Raw genomic sequence first — 21,212 nt, 5'->3', positions numbered from 1 at the left:
TCCCATGCAGATGTCTAGACACAAGCCAGTGGGGTTTCCTTGGGAAGCAGGAGGAGGATGAGCCCTGTGAGCCTCCTTAAGTGTTGTTTTTGTTGTTGTGTGGTAGCAGTAATGACATGGAAATAGCTGTCGGCATGGGTGAAGCCTCCTCAGCCACGCACACAGCTGTGTGCTGAGTCCTACTGGTGTGGAGTAATTCGTGCCTGAAAGAGCTTTTGCTAATGGTAAAATTGAATCTGTCAACAGGTAATTTCATAAACCCAGAGAGAAGAAATCCTGTGCAAGAATCAACCCGGAGTAAATGCCTCACTGATGATGGTGGTTTTTTCCTTTATTTCCTGCTACAGGAGATGGCAGATGTTTCAGTGTTAAATTGAAATTAAAACTGTGACCTTGATCTTCCAATTGCTTCTGTGTGTTGCACACAGGAGTAGCCTGGGGCTGGACACAGCCTTGGAATGGCACAGGGGAGGAGGTGGGGGCTGTGTGCTGTGAGCCTGGGAATACCCAGCAATGTGCAAGGGGTGACCTTGTCTGGATGTTACTTTGCCTCCAGTACCTAAAGGGGTTGTAGGAAGGCTGGAGAGGAACTTTTTACAAGGGCATGCAGTCATAGGACAAGGGGAATGGCTTTAAACTGAAGGAGAGTAGAGTTAGATTGGATGTTAGGAAGAAATCCTTCCCTGTGAGGGTGCTGAGACACTGGCACAGGTTGCCCAGAGCAGCTGTGGCTGCTCCATCCCTGGGAGTGTTCCAGGCCAGGCTGGACAGGGCTTGGAGTAACCTGGGCTGGTGGAAGGTGTCCCTGCCCATGGCAGGGAGTGGAACTGGATGAATTTTAAGATCCTTCCAACCCAAACCATTCTGGGATTCTGTGATGTCCTCAGTTTCCTCCAAGGAATAGCTGCCTTTGCTTGATGCCTCTGTTTTAGGATGGTGTTAGAACAGCTGTGGATTTAGCAGCTTGGAGTGATCCCATCTCTCCCTGATATTAGCCCCTAAGTTATGCTACATCTTCTTACTCTGCCTGAGCTTCAGCCTGGCCACAGAACAGGGAGGAGAAGAGGAAGCCTAAAGTGTAAATGGAACCAAAATGCCCTTGTTAGAGACAAGACTTGCCACAGAAGTGTAACCATATGTGTACAAACCTGAGTGGAAAAGCCCAAACAGAAAAACTTGTTCCAGAGAATGCTGCATTGGGTGTCTGTTCCCAGTGGGGCCCTGGATTGGCATTTTCCACCGTGCAGGATTGAGTCACAGTGCTGGGGCATCAGTCTGGGAACAGGGAACAAGTTTAGCACAGGTTTCCTTGGACAGCACAGCTGGAGTTGTGCTTCAGTGTCACCCTGCAGCCTCCCTCCTGCCCCAGAGTGTGCAGTGGGAGCTCGTGGTGTGGGGAGGTGCCTTCAGCAGTGTGTGAGGATGATGCTGTGCTTGGGGCAGGTGGCACGGCAGGGCCAACCCCTCCTGACACCATCTCTGCCCATCATTGGAGACAGAAGCCCATGGGAAATAGAGTGCTAAATAGTCCCCTAAGCCCTTAACATGGAGTGGCTCAGCTTTTGCCTCATCCTGGCAATCAGCTTATGTCTCTGCTCCTCCTTCCTGCCTCCCTCACTCCCCAGCCTGATCCAACTGAGCCCTCTGCCTGTGAGCTCTCACTCTATTTCCCAGCCATTCCCAAAATGTGCAGCCTGTCAATAATCTGGATGCTCTGAGTGCTTATTTCCCTGGCTCCTGCTGCTGCCTCTCTCTTCCTAGCAGGTTGTGTAGTGCTGCTGCAGGGTTTGCTCAGAGAGGCTCAGCTATTAGCTGATTAAGAAATGCAATTAAACCCTCAGCAACACCACTTTCTGGGGCTGCCAGCAGCGATGGATTTTTAAGCCACGCTTAGGTATTTCCATGCAGTTTGGGTTTGCAGGGAGAGGTTTCAGTCCTTCATGGCTCAGGGCTGTATCCATTGCTTTGTGCTCCTGGGCACCCAGGTTTGCCCAGTGCAGGTGTAAACAAACCAGCTCACGTGGCAGCACCTCAGGTGGAGAGGGAGAGGGAGTATCTCTTACTCCATCTGATGATATCCCTGTGGGGAGAGCAGCTTCTCCACTTACCAACCCATTGGGATAGTGTTAAAGGGAAATGGAAATGTCTGGATACGGAGCTGCCCCTCCTCTTGTGAACTCTAGTTGTATGTGTTGTTCAGAGGAGGTTTTGCCATTCCCAGTCTATTTTGACCTGATCTGTGATTCCATGCACTTTGCTGCTTTTGTGCTACTTGTATTTTTCCCAGCATTGGGGAATTTTTGAGCGTAGGGAGAAGAACTTAGAGAAGGGAAACCCTAAATGTCGTTAGTCAGATGAGGAAAAAACAGGACTTTGAAAACTTTGAATATTTATCTGGCTTTAAAATACATTCAGTGAATTGTTCTATGTTCAGAGCAATGTTTCCAAGTAAAGAAAAAGCTAAACTGTCCTTGATTTTGACAGGCAAACGCTCTGTTGGGAGCGTTCAGTGCCCAACTCTCCTCTCCAGCCTGAAGTGTGAAGGTCTCTTTATAATTCCTTTAGAATGCTTCAATCCTAATATTGTTTCCAGCACTTTCTGCACTTTAAAGCAGGGGAAGGACTAAACCAGGGAACATGAGGGCTGTGCAGCCCTAGAGAAGGATGATTAGAGAAGGTAGTTAATGTTCTCATCTCTGTTTTTCCATGGCACAATCAGTCCTGGAGTGTGGCTATACAAAAGTTTGGCATCCATTTCACAAAGTACAAAATTTGGGATCATAAAGTACAAAATTTGGAGTGTATTTGCCTTACGTAGATTTATGTCCTGCTGCTAATTTCTGTGCTGCTGCTGCACCACCACCAAGATGGAAAATGGGTTTTCAATACCAGCCCCTCTAACCTTGGGCTGAATTCCCTATGTGATGCTGTGCCCACTAGAAAGGAGGATTAATTAGTGGCTAGAAGCTGGAAATGACTTCTCCATCCAACTAAATGCACAAGATTTTGGTTTGACTGCAGTGAAGGGTTTTAAATATAAACCCCATTCACAAACAGTCTGTTTCTGGTTGTTTCTATCAGTGTGAAACACATTTTGGCTTGTCTCATCCTGCTGTCTGCTTTTCTCCAGAAGTGACTTAAAACTTGGGACCAAAGCACAAAAACAAACCCTGGAGTTATTCATTTAGAAAGTGTCATGCAGTGAGTGAACAAAGGCCTTTTAAAATTGAGAGTCCTCAAAGAAACTGAACACAGGATTGCTCATGCACTCCAAATTCTCTCCAAACATCCATAGGTATCAGCCCCTCAGAGGAGGAGAGGGTGGAAGAAGGCAGGTGGAAGCTGGCTAATGGCTCTGGCATGCCGTGGTGGGGAGAACATCTCTCCAGATGCTGTGAGGGACATCAGCCTGTCAGGGAGGTGAGGGGAATGTGAAATGTCTGTTGCAGAGTGTGCTGGATGGATGGAAAATCTGTCCAAGCATTATTAATTAGAGATAATCAGGTACATAGAATCATGGAATCAGCTGGGTTGGAAAAGACCTCCAAGATCATCAGGTCCAACCCTACCATGGTCACTAGACCATGGCACTAAGTGCCACATCCAGTCTCATCTGGAAAACCTCTCAGGGATGGTGAATCCACCACCTCCCTGGGCAGCACATTTCAATGCCCGAGCACTCTCTGTAAAAAATCTCTTCCTAATATTTAACCTAAACCTCCCCTGGCAGAGCTGTGTGGAGGAGCTCTGAGTGCCTCCCATGCCTTGGGCAGGTGAGTGCCCAGCTGTCCTGTGGAGCTGCCACCAGCACAGAGCAGTGACTCTGTGAGGGGATGGTTGGGCATGTGGAGGTATATGAGGACCAGCCTGGGCCCTGGTGGGATCTTCTCCCCCTGTGGTGTTTGCCTTGTGGCCTGTTCTCCATACCCTTTCCTGAGGGGAAGTGCCTGGAGTGGCTCATCAGTCACTGCTGTACAAAGAAGGGCAGAGGGCTGGACTGGGCTGATTCCCAGTTTGGATGGAGGGGATCATTGCTCTGTAATCATGTGTTTACACAGAGCATGGGATTCTAGAGGGGAATTTGCAGGCAGTTCTGGCTGGCATCACTCCACCAGTGCCCATGAGGCTCTGGGGGGTGGCTGTCACTTAGTCTCTACACTGGAGATGCACCTGGAAAAGGAGAGTGGAAAACCACCAGCTCTTGCCCTGGTTTATGGCTGAAATCCACCAGGCCACATGTGCTGCCCTTCATGTAGCTGAACCCTCTCAGCCCTCCAGAAGTGGCTTTGCCTTTTGGTGTTCCTAATGCCCCCTCAGTCCCACTGCCCACTCCAGCCAAGAGGTACAGCAGGGATGCAGTTATCCTATGTTCCAGCTGCCTGGGTGTCCTGCCTCTCTTTTGACAGCACTTAGGCACCATACAAATGACTCTTCCTATTCCTATGCAGGTGAATCTGGTCCTGAATGAAGGGAAATCTTTGGGGCTCATGATCCGAGGAGGGGCAGAATATTCCCTGGGCATCTACATCACTGGTGTGGATAAAGGCTCTGAGGCAGAGAGCACTGGCTTGAAGGTAAGAGTCACCCCAGAGTGGGCTGGGTGGGAAGTAGAGCTGCACAGGGCCAGGTCAGCATGTACCTGCTGCTCTTCCTACCCCTCTGCCCTGGCCAAACAGGGCTGTTCTGGACAAGTGAGCACTGCATTTCTCAGATGGCTTTTCAGGGCAGGTTCTTTGGTCATTGTGGATGCTAAACCTGGGGGGAGCAAGGTGTTGGAGCAGAGAAAAATGCAGCCTTATAGGTTCTGGAGTAGGTTGTACTTGCCTTCTGCCTTAGCACATCCCTTGACCTGATTTCTGCCCTTTGAGACAGCCCAGGGGTGTTGTTGGTGTGGACATATGAGGGTGCAGCCCAGACCTGGCAGGTGAATCACAGAATCATTAGGGTTGGGAGGGATCTCTGGAGATCATTTAGTCCAACTCCCCTGCCAAGACAGGGTCACCTAGAGCAGGTGACACAGGAATGCATCCAGGTGGGCTTGGAATGTCTACAGAGAGGGAGACTCCATGCCCACCCTGGGCAACTGTTCCAGTGCTCCTCAGCCTCCAGGGAAAGTTCTTCCTCATGTTGAGGTGGAACTTCTTGTGTTTTAGTTTATGGCCTTTACTCTTTGTCCTGTCACTGGGCACCACTGAACAGAGTCTGGCACCACCCTCTGACACCCCTTGGAGACATTTATAAGCATTGATGAGATCCCTCCCGGTCTTCTTTTCTCTAGACTAACCAGGATCAGCACCCACAGTCTGTGCTCATAAGAAAGTCACTCTCACCTCCCTAAGCTGGCAGGGAAGAGTTTTCTATTAAATATCCTGGTCCTGTGCCTCTTCCTGCATCCAAAGCCATTATGATTGGAGCTAGTGCTGTGCAGAAGGTGCTCTCAGCCTGCCTGCAGGGCACATTTGGAGGCCAACTCACTGCAGTGGGAGCAGGTGTGTGCAGCTGCCTCCTGCAGCATTGGCATTCACAGGGATCATGTGTTAACAGGGAGAACCAGCAGGATCACCCTTGGGATAGAGCAGAGCTGATCTATCAGCAGCCTAACTTGGTGTGACCTCCAGTTGCATCCAACTCTTTCCATAGGCAAACAGGTTCCTCAGGGATGCTCTGTGGTTTGTCTGGGCCTGTCTGAGTCTGCATTGGTCCAGAGTTGGCTGCAGGTTTGCTGCAGACCTCTTGTAAAGGGAGATCCTACACCTCATTCATCCTACCATGAGCATACACACATATATCACCTCCAAACTCCTCCAGCCTCCCTGGTGTACCAGGCCTCAGGACAGGGTGGGACATCCTGGGACCTCACTATTCCTGCAAGAGGAATTTGGAGTTAAAATTTTGTATGTCCTAGGGTGTTCACCAGTTAAATAGGTCGTCAAGGAAACCATGGGGTGTATCTCCGCTGCTCATGAATGTGGCCTGTCTGAAACTCAAACTCCTCAGGCTGCAGTATTTGTCATCATCACTCAGGGTTTCTATTCTGGTGTGTTTTTTCTCTCTAAATCACCCAATTCCCTGCAATCACACTGTGCCCTTTTTGCTTCCTCCAGTGCAATCCCATGAGCCCTGAGAGACAATTCTTTTCCTGCTCCTTGTGTCAGTTGAGACCTGATGGATGTTGAACTCCATAATGTTCTCTCAATCCTCTGGAATGGTGCTGGACTGCTGAGGATCAAGGGGTAATCCTCTCTGATCCCCTCTGGATTGTGGAGTGATACATTTCTTGGACTCAATGATCTTAAAGGTCTTTTCCAAATTATTCTATGGCTCTGTGATTCCTCCATCTATCAGTCCGGGGGAGGTTAGGGCTAAGCCTTCAGCTTTGCTCCAGTGGCCCCATACAGTCACTTCAATCTGTTAAGGCTGATAGCATGACATGGGGACAGTCTGGTGGACAGGGCTGTGATTTGGGCTGGGACAGACACATCCTGTCCCTCAAATTGCTGCAGCACAAGACGTTGCAGCTCATTGGGCACTGAGGTCGCCAGGGTTCCCTTGGTGGACAAGGAGGTATTTGGGGAGGTAATGCCACTGCTTAACTGTGCTCTGCAGACTCCTGTTTCTCACACAGAATGAAAATGCTGCACTTGGAGGTTTGCATCAAAACAAGCCTTAATCTCTTTCTCAGATCCTTAGCAGGAAAATGGGAGTTTGGCCCCTGGGATATGAGAGGGTCACTCGGGTACTAGGGATCTGTGGGAGCAACCCAGAGAGATATCAGAGTGTTCCTCAGGCAGCAAGAAGTAAGAGCTGCTGCTGGAAGCTCCCTGCAGACTGTCCCTCTCTCCTAGAGTGGAGGATACTCCTCTGGGCTGGCACTTCATAGCTGTTCTGCCTGCACACCCAACCAGGGGTACACAGCCATATCCTGGGGATGTTAGTGCCTGTGGCTTCATCAGCACAAAGTTGTGGTGAGAGGCAGCTGGGACAGTGCTCTAGGACACCAGGATTTCAAGACAGAGATGATAAGAGGCACAGGACAATTTGTTTCTGCCTATTAGGGCTGGAAAGAGCAGCCTCAGGCATCACAGGGTGACCTTGCTGAAGCCACTGTTTGTCCCCAGTGCCTGCTGACCCTGTGCCAGTGTCAGACTCCATCCCCTAAACACCAGACCCTGAAAGTTTAAAGGCAGGAAAAAATAAAAAGGAAGTTGCATCTGTTTGATTCTTGTTTAGTGCTTCTGTACTGCTCCAAATCCCTCTGTGCTGCATGGGGAAAATTGCTGCTCTTCTTCCTTTCCATCCACCCACCAGTGAGCTCAGCAGGGCTGGTGTCACACTGCACACTCACAGGGACACTCACAACAGAGAACACCTGGCTTTATCCTACCACCTCTCATCCCATGCCTGCTCAGAGGTGGGGAGATAACCACACTCACACTGGATCGAGGCACACAGAGCAGTGTGTGCTGTCCCCTGTCCCTGCCACCCCAAGTCCTGCCACTGTGGCTGTTGTTTGCACACCAGAGCCTCTGCTTATTGATTCTGTAGATCTCTCTCCTCGCTGCTGTGTTCCCTAGTAACTGATTTGTGCATGCCAGCAGGCCAATGCTTCTCTGCATGTCAGCCTTTATGTGATTTCAGGTCCACACAGGCACTTCCCACCCTGATTTGTGTATGCCACAGGCCATAAATTTAGTGCTGGTTGGAGGTTTGGAGATAAAGAAAAGCCTTTTATGTCCTGCTGTTAGACATGGTTGGGTGTAGACTGCATCCCCACGCTCCCTGTGCGGCTCCAGGTGGTGGTGGAAGGGATGTGATGCCATGAGGAAGGAAGAACTGATGGGTTAATGTGATTTACAGATGATTACAGCTCTCTCAAATAGGAAAATTGTGAGTTTGTTCACTGTGGGTTCCACCCAACCTTGCTGGGTCATTGGGAAGGGTCCTGCTGACTCCCCAGGTCTCCCCAGGCACTGAGTCCTTCTGAGGGGTTTGCTGCTTTCACTGAATTTGTTACCAGACTTGTTGGAGTTGATGTTTAGACAGGATATTGGGAAGGAAACCTTCCCTGTGAGGGTGCTGAGGCACTGGCAAAGGTTACCCAGAGTGGCTGTAGCTGCTCCATCCCTGGATGTGTTCCAGGCCAGGTTGGATGGGGCTTGGAGCAACCTGGGCTAGTGGGAGGTGTCCCTGCTTATGGAACTGGATGATTTTTAAGCTCCCTTCCAACCCAAACCAGTCTGTGATCTGTGATTCTGTGACTTTTCATTTTAAGCAAAACCTTTTTGTGTCTATGGCACCAAATCAGAATTTTTGAGTGTTTTTATAACAAGTATCACATTTTCCTTAAATTCTGATTAAACTGCAAACATGGTATGGAAAGCCAGGTAAAGCCAAGGAAATTTCTCTAAGGCCCAGAGGCTAAACTGGCTGTTGCCTGCCCCAGGGACAGAGCTGTGGCCCTTGAGGTGGGTCCTAGAGGAGCTCCAGCCCTGCTGGTGTCTGGTTCAAGTCTCTGCTCCCTCCAGCTCCACAGCCAGAAGGCAGAGAGCCAGCAGCAAACAGGCTGGGTCTCTGCAGTCAGTCAATAATTAAATATTCATAGCCTTGGCCTTGGCCTTCTTTATGTTTATTCATTCATGAAACTTCTGACAATGTGTTCTTGGGGCACGTTTGAAAATATGCTGCCTCGGTGTAAGTTCTCAGGCTGAAAAAGTGGGGGTTAGCAGAGGGCTGAGAGGAGGGATGTGAGTCAGTCGTGTTTGCTCTCTGCTTCTGTCCTTCTGCCTCCTTCGTGACGTTCCCAGCGATGCTGTGCAGGAGCTGAGCTGGTTCTGACGACATTCCTGTCTCTCCTCATCCCAATTTCTTCCTTCTTCTTCTTTTTTTCTGGTGGTTTATTTTGTCAGGAATTATTTTTAAGCTATTTTTTGTTTCCTCTCCTTGACCTTTACATCAGAAATAGCAAATTTCAGGTAGCTTGCTTTGAACAAACAGCTCAATATAGAGTTCCCAGCACAAGGGCTGGGGTGAAAAGAGGCTACCACGATCCATATCTATCCAGAGATGAGAGGAGAGAGAGACTGTGTAAATAGGAGAAAATGAATGATTTTACATCATCAGTGGCTGTCACAGAACAAAGAGTTATTTAGGTTGAAGAAGATCTCTAAGATTGACTCCAGCTATTTCCCCAGCACTGCCAAGGCTACCACTAACCATGTCCCCAAGTGCCACATCTTCATAGCTTTTAAATCCCTCCAGGGATAGTGACTCCATCACAGCCCTGGGCATCCTATGCCAATGCCTGACAACCCTTTTGGTGAAGAAATTTTTCCTTATATCTAACCTAAACCTCTCCTGGCACAACTTGAGGCTATTTCCTCTTGTCCTATCACTGGGAGCAGAGCCTGACCCCACCTGGCTACAGCCTCCTGGCAGGGAGTTGCAGAGATCAAGAAGGTTCCCCTTGAGCCTCCCTATCTCCAGGCTGATCCCCCACAGCTCCCTCAGCTGCTACTCATCACACTTGTGCTCCAGCCCCTTCCCCAGCTCTGTTCCCTTCTCTGGACACAACCTGTTTTCACCTGCAAACCTACAGGGGCTGCACTCGATCCCAAAGCCACTCCTGGAAAGCTGGGTAGTGTCTGAGGTCTGCACATAGATCAAGATACTGAAAAAGAGAAGATTTTTTAGAAAAAGGCTTGTGGCTGCCTCAGAATCTAGGGAATAAGCTGCAGAGTGAGAAAGTCACTGAGGATGTCTGTGGCTGTGGTACCCAAGGTGTAACCTTTTTGCTGCAGGCAGCATGGAATGGTCCTGCAAATGGTGTCACCTTGATGGGGATAGATGTTCTCAAGTACCTCCTCTCCTGGGATGCCACCAGAAACCTCCCTGCAGCAGTGCCACAACCACTGGCAGCCTCCAGAGACCACCTTCTGTCCTTGTGCTTTCATTTAAAGGGGATATTTTGGCTACATATTAGACAGAAGTTTTCCCTGTGAGGGTGGTGAGACACTGTCCCAGGTTGCCCAGGGAGGCTGTGGCTGCCCCAACCCTGGCAGTGTTCACAGCCAGGTTGGCTAAAGCCTTGAGCAACCTGCTCTGGTGGGAGGTGTCCCTGCCCAGGGCAGGGGGTTGGGGCTGGATGATCTGCAAGATCCATTCCAACCCCTGAAATTCTATAATTCCATGTTTTCCAGTCTGTGTCTGCTTTGTTCCTTGTATTTGTATTAAGAAGCATTTGGGAAAGCACATGTTTTGAGACAGCCCTTGGCACCAGTGGTTCCCTGCCCTGCTCCCAAATCTGTGTCTGATCTTTCCAACAGGCTGTGTTGGCCTTGTTGGCTATGGATCACCTGCCCTGACCTGTTTTCCTTTCTGAAGAAGTTGAGCAGCTCCTTATTTTACTTTGAGTCTTAATTTGGTCAATTCCAAATCAATTACATTTTCCTGCCCATACTTTTAATTTCTTGAGGTCTGCCTTTGGTGATTATTTGTGCTAGAGAGAGGCTCCTTCTACTTAAGTGGTATCTCAAGTGTCATTTAACCTCTCTTCTAGCACATTAGTGGCATTAAACAGGACTGGTGCTAGTGCCAAACCATTTGGCATCCTATTAGCCCTGTTATTCCCAGCTCAATTTGGTGTCATTTAACATTAACTCATGTTTAAAATCCCTCGCCTATTGTTCTCTCTGTTTGACTGAATTTCTCCTAGAGCCAATTTTGATTATTTTTAAGAGACTTTAAGTGCTCAGAACCCTTGTCTTGAAGCCCATTAAGTTTCTCTTGAGTGCATCTCCCTCTCCCACGTCATTCTCTCTGTCTCTGCAACAGGAAGGAGCCAAACCTTGGCTTGTTGTGGAGGTGTGTTATTCCCAAGCTCTGCTTCTTGTCATGGTCTGTCACCTCTTGCATGTCATGTTCATCCTCTGCATTTCAGAGCACATTTTTCCCAAGGAAATGAGCATATTCCCATTTTCTGAAGTGTTCGAGCACTCAGCACATCCTGTGTGTTCCACCCACCATTAGCTGAGCACAACTGAAAACTTGTTCCTGATATATCCAGGACAATAATTTTTCTGGGGTTTATTATGGGGTTTTTTTGGATGTCTTGTTATTACTTCTTTATTCTGTGCCAATTTGGAGCTGTGTGCACAGCACATCATTTGCTGGGGTCACCTTTTGTCTTAATAGATGGTTCTTTTGCATCTCTGCAGATTTTTGTTAGCTTCTCACTTGTCTTTGACTTTGGGGAAAAAATGTTAATTATTATCTGTGTTAATTAGCAAAAAATTCCAGCTCTACCAGGAGTCTGATCAAGATATCAAGGCTGATTTGCAGGCATTTGGGTCATCCAATGATCCCTTATCTGCCCTTCACCAGCAATTATTTTTGCAACTTCTTTTTTCTCCCCTGCATGAGGTGCTCAAAGTTATCCAAGTATTTTGTGGCTGGTTGTTCTCACCTGGTGCTAATATCCTGCAGCACCTGGTAGAGGTGGTGGTGTGCTGGGCACTCTGACAAGGGACCAGAGGGACATGAAGGACATGGAATAAATGCTGAGGCAGTGATGCAGGACAGACACAGAGTGGTTTGGGTTGGAAGGACCTTAAAGATCATCTTGTCCACCCCCTGCTATGTGCAGTGACACCTCCCACTAGCCCAGGTTGCTCCAAGCCCCATCCAACCTGGCCTGGAACACTCCCAGGGATGGAGCAGTCACAGCTTCTCTGGGCAATCTGTACCAGTGTCTCATCACCCTCACAGGGAAGAATTTCTTCCCAATATCCAATCTAAATCTACTCTCTTGCACTTTGAAGCCATTCCCTCTTGTCCTGTCACTATATTCCCTTGTCCAAAATCCCTCTCCAGCTCTCTTGTAGACTCTCCTTAGGTACAGAGAGAAGAAGTAGCTGGTCCAGGGCCCCTCTGGTCCCCCTGATACAGCAATGGTTTGCCAAGCTCCTTTTGGTCTGCTCCTGAAGGGAGAAATTAAGGAAAGATTATTAAATCTGTGTAACTGTCTTGAACAAAAAAATCATGAAAGTTTAATCCCCGCTATGGAAAGGTATTAAAGATTCATAATTGCAATAAAACTGTCTAATCGAATTTGGATTTTTATTGTTTTGCTGCTGCATTGAGCATGATGCTCCTTATTTTAGCAGCAAAATCCACTCCAATGGATTGCTGATAAATTAGAAAGACCTGGGAGATGATATTCATTACACCTGAACGTGTGTTTCTCTTGGCAGTTTAGGCACTTGCATAATTTTCCCTCCCAGTTATGTTGGTCATCAGCAATTTCCTGATAGTGGGTTTAAAGCTGACAAAGCTCAAACTGAACCTGAGATCCTTGAGGAGTTTGGTGGTTGGGAATGTGGTTATTTGTGGCATTTGCCTTCCCCTGGGCTCCCTCCCTTCTTGTTTCTTGGTTGCAGTGGATCAGCTCCAGTGGAGCTGGCTGCTCTGGCTCTCTGCCTGCAGCTGGTTCACAGAGCTGCCTCTGGGCTGTCTTTCTCTCAAATCAGGCAAGTTTCACATCCTAGCACAAAATTTTGGCTACTGCCCTGTAGCCTGCTGGGGTAGGTGTGATGTCCCAGCACAGCTCTGTTCTGGGCTCACTCCCTCCAGCCACCACCAGCCCTGGGGCATGACCTGTGCCCACAGCTGCCTCTCACCCTTCCACAGAAGTCAGAGGAGGGAAAGGCCAGCCAAGAGCAGGTGGCTGCACTTGCAGGACTTGCTGCTTGGAGTGTTTTTCTGGAGCCAAAGCAGGAGCTGCTGCAGCCTGTGACACTGGGGCCATGCAGTGACTGTCGCTCCCTCTTCCCCTTAGTCCCCTCAGCTTGCAGGCATTGCCTCCCTGCTTGGCTGGCCACAGGGCTGAGGGTTTGTCCCTTCCCTACATCATCTCTCTTGCCTACTGAGCCACAGCTGCTCCATTTCAACAGTTATGCAGACAGCAAACACAGCTGACCCACAAGAAGATGACTCGGGCTCTGGCAGTGATGGTGGTGGGGATAGTGCTGCCCTTGTTCTCCACCAGTCCCTGTCACAGAGGAAGGAACAGTCCCCAGAAGAATGAGGCAAATCTGCTCAAGGTCCCTGAACGGAGCTGAACACAGAGCCAAGCTCTGCTGCATCTGGACTCATTGATCTTAAAGGGCAATTTCCAACCTAAAGGATTCCATGGTTCTCTGATGCTCCTGCTCCAGGTCCTTTTTTCCCACAAGTGCCACTTAGAGCATCCTCCACTCTCACTGAGCATCCTCTGTCCTTTCAGCAGAGGGAAGGGTAAGCAGGAGCTCTTCTCTGACTTCTCATTATTGCCAGCATTATTTTGTACAGCTCCATCACGCTCCCCCCACACTATCTCCTCTCTAAATTTAACAGGCCTAATCTGTTCGATCTGTCCTTTCACAGGCACCTTCATCTGCCACTAATCATTTTTGTTCCCCTTCTCTAGAACTCTTCTCTCTGTGACTCCTTGCTGGGCAGGCAGAGATGTGACCAGGGAATGCACTCACAGTGTGCTCTTGCATATGGCCATTATACTCATTTTAAAGCTATTCTTGAACTCTTTCTTGCCATGGTTTCTCATCATAGGTTTTTGCTGCAGGTGTACTTGGTCATTCTCACAGCTGCACCCTGAGCAAAGCAGTCTGTGAGCTGTTGGTCTTTCACCTGTGTCCTCTTTGTTGTTCATAGAATCATAGAATGGTTTGGGTTGGAAGGGATCTTAAAAATCATCTCATCCCACCCTCTCCCATGGGCAGGGACACCTCCCACTAGCCCAGGTTGCTCCAAGCGCCATCCAACCTGGCCTGGAACATTTCTAGGGATGGCGCAGCCACAGCTGCTCTGGGAAACCTGTGCCCAGTGCCTCAGGACCCTCACATCACCTTCCTAATGTCTGATCTAAACCTACTCTCTGTCAATTTGAAGCCATTCCCCCTTGTCCTGTCACTCCAGACCCTTCTCCAAAGTGCCTCTCCTCCTCCCTTGGAGCCCCTTCAGGCACTGGAAGAGGCTCTAAGGTCTTCCTGGAGCTTCTCTTCCCCAGGCTGAACACCCCCAGCTCTCCCAGCCTGGATCCATAGCAGAGGTGCTCCAGCCCTTGGAGCATCTTTGTGGCCCATTTCTCTCTGACCTTTCCCCATTCTTGTGCTCTCTCTGCTGGGGATGTCTTCATGGGGTTGCTGGGAGACACCACAGCTGGGTTTTATCAGCACTGTATCTGGCACCATGGCACAACCACTCTGCCCTTGGTTCCTGTCAGCCCTTCTCTGGATGCACTAGTGGAAGGGAAACATCCCAGGAAGACAGTGAGGGAAACAGATGCCTTGACAGACTTATAGTACTCCTCATGTGCACTTTCACCCCAGCAAAGCTATGGGTAGCAGTGAGGGAATCTTGGGTGACAGCAGAGTCACAACCACCACATGGACTTGGCAGTGGTTAATCCATTGCTGCTCAATGGAAAAAGAGTCTGGAGAATTAACCCCAGTCCTCTGTGGCTTCCTTGACCCAGAGACAGGATGAGATGGACTCAAATGAAAGGATTGTATTGGCTCTCTGTGTCATTATTATATTAGACTGAGAAATTCTCCCCTCTCCCTGTTTTCTCCTCCTCTCCTCCATGACGGAGGCGAGTTATTTAAAGGAATGTCTCATTCTGCTTGCACTGCAGCATGAAGAACATCAGACTGTGTTTTGGCAGAGCTGAGCAGAAGCCTATGGTTATGCAAAGATGGGAAAGAGCAGTTTCAAAGAGGTGGTTTATCAGAGACAGGGTGAATGGTGATATGGGAGTGAGGAGCAGCACGGAATGCTCTGGAAGCACAGAGGAAGAGAATGTGGGATGAAGGGTGAAATGCCAGATGGGTGCTGTGTCTTGCACATGGCCAGGCTGTCAGGGAAACTCCTGGTTACAGCAAAAGCCCTGCCACAAAATGAAAGCTCTGAAGAGCAGCTGGGGAGGAAACATGAGGAGAGATGGAATCCAGCTGTCTCAGACCCTACAGTGTTGGAGACTGTGGTGAGACACTCCAGCTGAACCTCCTTGCTGCACACAGAGATCTGAGGGTTTGGGGCTTCCACAGATGGTTCTGGCTTCCCAGATCAGCAGGAGGGATTGGGGGGCTGGAGGCCTTGATGTTCTTTGCAGGTCTGCAGTTGGTTTTGCAGGTCTGGTTAATGGAGGAGACTGGACAGATTGGTCTGACTTGGGATCCTAACCAGGCTCCTCCAGGCATCACAGTCCTTCACTGGCTGCCAGCTTGAGTGCTTGGTCTCCAACCAACAGCACTTGGCCCTTCTCCCTCATATTTCCTGGACCCTCCAATTGCTGTGTCCCTAGTTTGGTGGTGGGTTACACTCAGTAGCTCCTCCCTGGTGGGACAGGGAGGCATATTCCTGACAGGAAAGCCCCCAGGGCCTGCTGAGCATCACCTGTTGTGGTTTAACTCCATCCTAACTGAAACCAGCACATCACCCCATTCTGACTCCACAGGTGGGAGACCAGATCCTGGAGGTGAATGGCAGGAGCTTCCTCAGCATCCCCCATGATGAGGCAGTGAAGCTGCTCAAGTCTTCCCGACACCTGATCATGACGGTGAAGGACATCGGGAGGTTGCCCCATGCCCGCACCACTGTGGATGAGACCAGGTGGATTGCAAGTTCCCAGGTCGGAGAGACCCTGGTCAGCTCAGGAGGGTATGTGCTTGGGACACCCTGTGTGAACTTCCCATGTGGGTCTGTCAGCTCAGAGCCCTGTGGGGTGCACACAGTCACCCTGAGTGGGTGGGGACAGCCAGCACGTGGCACGGTGGCAGCCTGTGGATGGGAGCACCACTCAGTGCTCAGGTGTGTGGCTCCTGCATCCACTGCTTAGAAGACAGCATCTCTGGCTCTGAGGTGGACCCAATTCAGATAATGTGCTGCTGTCCCTTTCCCCTTCTTTCAGGCCAGAAGCTTTTAGCTTACAGGCACAGAGAGGAGAGAACCTGCCAGGTCCCATGCCAGGCCCCAGGTGATGAGGGAGGAGCACATGGTGCTCAGTGCTAACTGATCTTCTCCCTCCTCGCAGGGCAGTGGGCGACCATGCTGCAGACATGACAGCCAGGGTAAGACATACCAGACCTTCCTGATGCCTTGTGAGCAAAAATCATTGTTACTGTCTTTTATTTTCCTCGGGAGGGAGGGCTTTGTGCTCCTGATAGTAGAAGGAATGGTAGTTTGATGAGGGTTTTAGCTGGCTCTGGCCTTTCTCCTCCCCCTCATATTGGCAGCTGTTCCTACAGTGACACAGTGGGTGCCCCCTCTCCTGTGCCACTGGTGAGCCACTTGTGCAGCACATCTGGTGCCTCCTAGCCTGGCAGTGATCACTTCAGTGGGCACAGACCATGTAGACCCACTCCACCCTGCAGAGGTGACCGTGATCCTTCCACATGGTGGCTGTCTCTGGGCCCTGCTGGCTCTTGGGATCTTTCCCAAGCTGAAGCAGAATTGAGCCAGACTTTTCCAGCACACCAGCCAGTGCTGTGCCTGCAGCTCTGTGCCAGGTCTTCTCCCCACACCTCTTTGCAAAGAATGTGTCTTTTAAATGGAAATGAGGCAGGGAGGTTTCACAGGTGGCTCTCACTGATAACAGCTTTGTGCTCTTTGCTGGCAAAACATGTTCCCCGGCCTCAACTCCTCTCTGTCTCAGAATAGTTGGGGTCTTGTCTTGCTCCATATCCCTTTGCTGACTGTGCCAGCACTGCTTGGGAGGGAACAGCAAGGACCTCCTCTTAGAAATCCCTCTCAAAGGGAAAAAACCTTTCATCTGCAGCCAGACTTGTCTCTCCCTGAGACTCCTTTGGTTGCCAGTGGCTCTTTTTTCACCAGAGTCTGCTTAAAACTGGCAGTGGGGGCAAATGTGCCTTTTACACAGAATGGGAAGCTGGCCTGTCTCTCATGGCCTCAGCTCCCTCAGCTCTGCCAGGAAGGAATACAGCCTGTGATTAAAGCCCTGGCTGGTCAAGGGACAGTGTCTGTGCTTGTTGAACAGGGCTGAGACACTGTTTCCAACTAGTGCTGCAGAAACTCAAAGGATCATAGAATAGAGCTGGAAGGGATCCTTGAGGATCATCAGTCCAACCCCTGTCCCTGCACAAGACACCCCAACAATGCACCCTGTGCCTGAGAGCATTGGCCAAACACTCCTGGAGCTCTGTCAGCCCTGGGGCTGTGACTACTGCCCTGAGGAGCTGTTCCAGTGCCTCTGGGGGAAGAACCTTGTCCTCATATCCAGCCTAAATCTCCCCTGACACAGCTTCAGGCCATTCCCTCAGGTCATGTCACTAGTCACCACAGAGAAGGATCAATGCCTCTGATCATGGCTCTGGAGTTACCCAGGCAAGTGGTGACACTGAGTGAGGGGCTGTGCTGGTGAATCCTTGTGGGTACCTGTGTCCAGTCGTTCCCAACATCCCCCTTCCAGTCCTACTTTCCAGCTCCACCCCAGGCAGCTGGGTGAGAGCAGTGGCCTGAGGCACAGGCAGCTGGAGCTGGCAGGCAGAGCCCAGAGCAGGAGGCAGTTCTCCATGCTGCCTGTCTGCCTCAGCAGACACACACACTCTCCTCCTTTCCACAGCCAAGTCCTTGTCATCCCAGCCCAAATCCTGTCTCCTGTCTCCTGCAGCCTGTGTTTTACCGGGGGCTGGCTGGCTCCCAGGTGACACTGAGCACCATGGTGAACCAGACCCGTGTCATGCTGGAGGAACAGGCACGGCACCTGCTCAACGAACAGGAGAGAGCCACCATGGGCTACTACCTGGATGAGTATAAGGAGGGCAACATCTCTGTGGATGCTCTGGTCATGGCACTCTTTGAGCTACTCAACACACATGCTAAGGTGAGGCCCATGCCAGGGTCAGGGACAGCTTCTTGTACCCAGTGGGCTGAGCAGAGCCATTGTCGTAGTGTGGACATTGTCCCAGTGTGGCTCAATGCCTCTAAAGTTACCTGCTCAAGGCAAGGTTGAGTGTATGGAAGCAAAATTCATAGAATCATCACAGAGTCCCAGAATGGTTTGGGTGGGAAGGGACCTTAAAGATCATCTTGTTCCAATGCCCTGCCATGGGCAGGAACACCTTCCACTAGCCCAGGTTGCTCCAAGCCCTGTCCAACCTGGTCTGGAACATTTCCAGGGATGAAACAGCTATAGCTTCTCTGGACAGAGGAGCAACAGGCAGAATTCAGAGCCAGGTTTATTTTTTTGACTTAGACAAAGCTGCCTAGAAATCCAAGAAAGCCTCACAGAAACAGGAAAGCTCGGAAATGCAGGAAGAAATCAGTAATGCAGTCTGAGATCCGCCCTCCAAATCCGTGAGCCCTCCTGAATGTAACATAGAATGCCAGACTGGGTTAGGTTGGAAAGCTCCACATCCCAGGGACACCTTCCAGTAGCCCAGGTTGCTCCAGGTCCCATCCAACCTTGCCTTGAACACCTCCAGGGATGGGGCAGCCACAACTTCTCTGGGCAACCTGCTCCTCACATTATAGGGGCAGCCACAACTTCTCTGGGCAGCCTGCTCCTCACATTATAGAGGACACAGACTGCTGTTCAGTGCCAGAGGAGCTTCTGGTGACATTTAGAACCAAACCTCCTCCTGCCTTACCTGCTAGTACACCTTGTCCCTGCTGCACAGGGTGGGAGGGTGTGTGTTCTCCTGCCCAGGACTATGGTCGTGCTCCAACCTCTCTTTGGTTGTCTGTCTGCCTGGCCCAGTTCTCGCTGCTTTCAGAGGTGCGAGGTGTGATCTCCCCTCAAGACCTTGACCGTTTTGACAACCTGGTGCTGAAGAGAGAGATCGAGTCCATGAAGGCACGACAGCCCACGGGGCCCAGCGCCGCCACCGACTCCTACTCCATGATGTCCTACAGCGACACTGTCTCGTCCTCCAGCAGCCACTTCACTGCCACCACCGTCAGCTCCGCACGGGTAAGTCCCTCCTGCCTCATCCTTTTCCTTTCAGCACCTCCTCCTGACAATCCCACCACAAACTCCTTTGCCTGGAGCGCTGTAAGGGCATTTCAGCCCATGGGGTGAGTGCTCTCTCTGCCTCCCCCATGGATTCCCCCAAAGCTTTGATTTCTCCTCCCAGGCTGGGTGATTTCTAGGTGCAATAAGGTGATGCTGTGACATGTGCTGGGTGTCTCTGTGCTCCTGAGAATGAGATGCTATTGTCCCCTGTGTGAGGGCTGGTGGTGCATGTCACTTTGTCCTCACAGAGGGATGAAATCTGTCTCCTTTCCAGGACCTCCACTGCATCCACACAGAAATCCCAGCAATGCGCTGCTTTTAAACCCCAGCTTTCACCAGCTTTTAAACCACCTCCTTAAAGAGGCTGCCTGCTCCCCATCCCAGTGGGAACCACGTTGGCCAGGCTGGCTACTTCCCAGCTCAGCCCCTGCCCACTCTCCAGCTCTCAGCAGCAGCACTCCCACATCTCTGCCAGAACTTCGTCACACACACCATCTAATTAAGTTAGTGTAATCACCTCAGAGTGTGCAGGCACACAGTCCCCAAATTAATTTCCTAGCCATAAAATGCCTTTCATCATAAATGCATTAGTAACCTTGGAAATTAAACCTTTCATGAAGAGAATGGGGGACAATGGGCTCTGTGCTAGTTACAAAGCACAGAAAGCAGCCCATGGCCAGGGCAGTGGGATTGGGCTGCAGAGGGTCGAGGCAGCACAGCTGGTGGGATAGAGAGGAGAGAGCTTTCCTGGTGCTCTGCCTGCCTGCATGGTTTGGTCCAGCCTCCCAAGAGGCCTCAGAGTGTCAGAGCATCAGAGCTCTGCATTTGTCCCATTGACTTCACAAATACCCACAGGAAAGCCATCTGCTCTGGTCAGGATGGATTATGGTGAGATCCTTTCTGGATGAGGATAAACAAAGAGAGTTTTGCTCTGCTCTCTGAGGACCTGCTGGGAAAACTCTTCTGAAGTATCCGAGAGCCAGCACAGGTCTGCCAGGACTGTGTGCTGAGCATGACACCCTGCTCTCATGCTGTCCCTGTGCCACTTGGTTCAGGTGTGCTGTGATCTGCCTCCTGCTCCACAACATATGCCAAGCGTGGCTGCTTGGGCTGGTGTGTGAGTGATGGCCCAGCCCCATCTGGCACACAAGCTCAGAGCTCAGGGAGGGAGACTAGGGTGTTGTTCTGGCATAGAGAGTGGGCACCACTGATTCCTTCAAGAACACATGGTCTTCAGCAACTCTGCAGGTCTTCCCTGGTGTGTGGCACCACTTTCCATGGGTGTGAGAACACATTACCCCTCTGAGCTCTGCCTGGGTGTTGGGAGCACCAGCACCTGAGGTGGTTGTCCCCACTGCTTGCTAAAACAGCTGCTAAGAAAACAGCACCAGCTCATGGTCGATGGGTGCTTGCCTTGGCTAGCAGAAGAGAGAGGCAAGGGGAAGAGCTCCCAAACTGTTCCCTCCCCCCTGCTTCTGTTTCCTCTCCAGCAACCCTCACAGGACGGACTCACTTCAGCCATCACACCCAGCCCTGGATGCAAAGTGGCTGTGGATTCTGCAGGATGGGTTTGGGGGAGGAGGGAGGCGATGTGCTGGGATTTGCTCCTCTCTCTCGTTGTTCTGCATCTTCCCTGACATTATGTTTTCCCTTTTGTGCTTGTTTTACTCTGCTCTTCCCCTCACACGTCCTCAGGAGCGACTCCTGTGGCTGATAGACCTGATGGAGGTAGGGGCTGCAGCGCGTTGCCATAGTAGGTGGGATGATGTGTGAGCTGGGTGGGAGGCAGGTGCAGCCCAGCCAGGGACAGCGTGTGGCTCCGACACGTGCACAGCCACCTCGATTCACCCATCCCTGCCTGGGCCTCATGTGGCTCTGCTGAGGAGAGCTCCTTTCCCCAGACAAGACTCAGCCTTGAACCAGACCCAGCTGGAGCCACTGTCCTGCTTGCACTGAAGCCCTGAGTGCCACGGACACCTCAGGGCTGAGGTTTTGGAAGGACCAGCAGCACTGATGCCCTTCTTGCTCTGCCTGCTGCTGTGCTGACTTGCTGTGTGGGCACCCTGGCTAAGTATCAATAGAGTCATAGTATCACAGAGTGGTTTGGGTTGAAGGATCCTTTAACCAAGGATCCTTGGGCAGAGGCACCTTCCACCAGCCCAGGTTGCTTCAAGCCCCATCCAACACT

General features: G+C 50.7%; 1 protein-coding gene across 1 annotated transcript in view; it reads left to right on the top strand.

Annotated features, from left to right (window-relative positions):
- Positions 1-21,212, top strand: part of LOC103807583 (whirlin-like) — a gene marked incomplete at both ends in the record, with an annotated part of 32,458 nt that overhangs the window by 7,169 nt on the left and 4,077 nt on the right. The window contains 6 exons of the mRNA XM_009080314.1: positions 4,449-4,574; positions 15,509-15,711; positions 16,085-16,121; positions 17,681-17,893; positions 18,770-18,982; positions 20,720-20,752. Coding sequence (XP_009078562.1) covers positions 4,449-4,574; positions 15,509-15,711; positions 16,085-16,121; positions 17,681-17,893; positions 18,770-18,982; positions 20,720-20,752 — 825 coding nt within the window. The remainder of the gene's footprint in view (positions 1-4,448; positions 4,575-15,508; positions 15,712-16,084; positions 16,122-17,680; positions 17,894-18,769; positions 18,983-20,719; positions 20,753-21,212) is intronic.

Source organism: Acanthisitta chloris, unplaced genomic scaffold (assembly GCF_000695815.1).
Source record: "Acanthisitta chloris isolate BGI_N310 unplaced genomic scaffold, ASM69581v1 scaffold18958, whole genome shotgun sequence".
Taxonomy (NCBI): domain Eukaryota; kingdom Metazoa; phylum Chordata; class Aves; order Passeriformes; family Acanthisittidae; genus Acanthisitta; species Acanthisitta chloris.
Note: the sequence above shows the minus strand (reverse complement) of the source record. Positions and strands in the feature narration are given on the sequence as shown.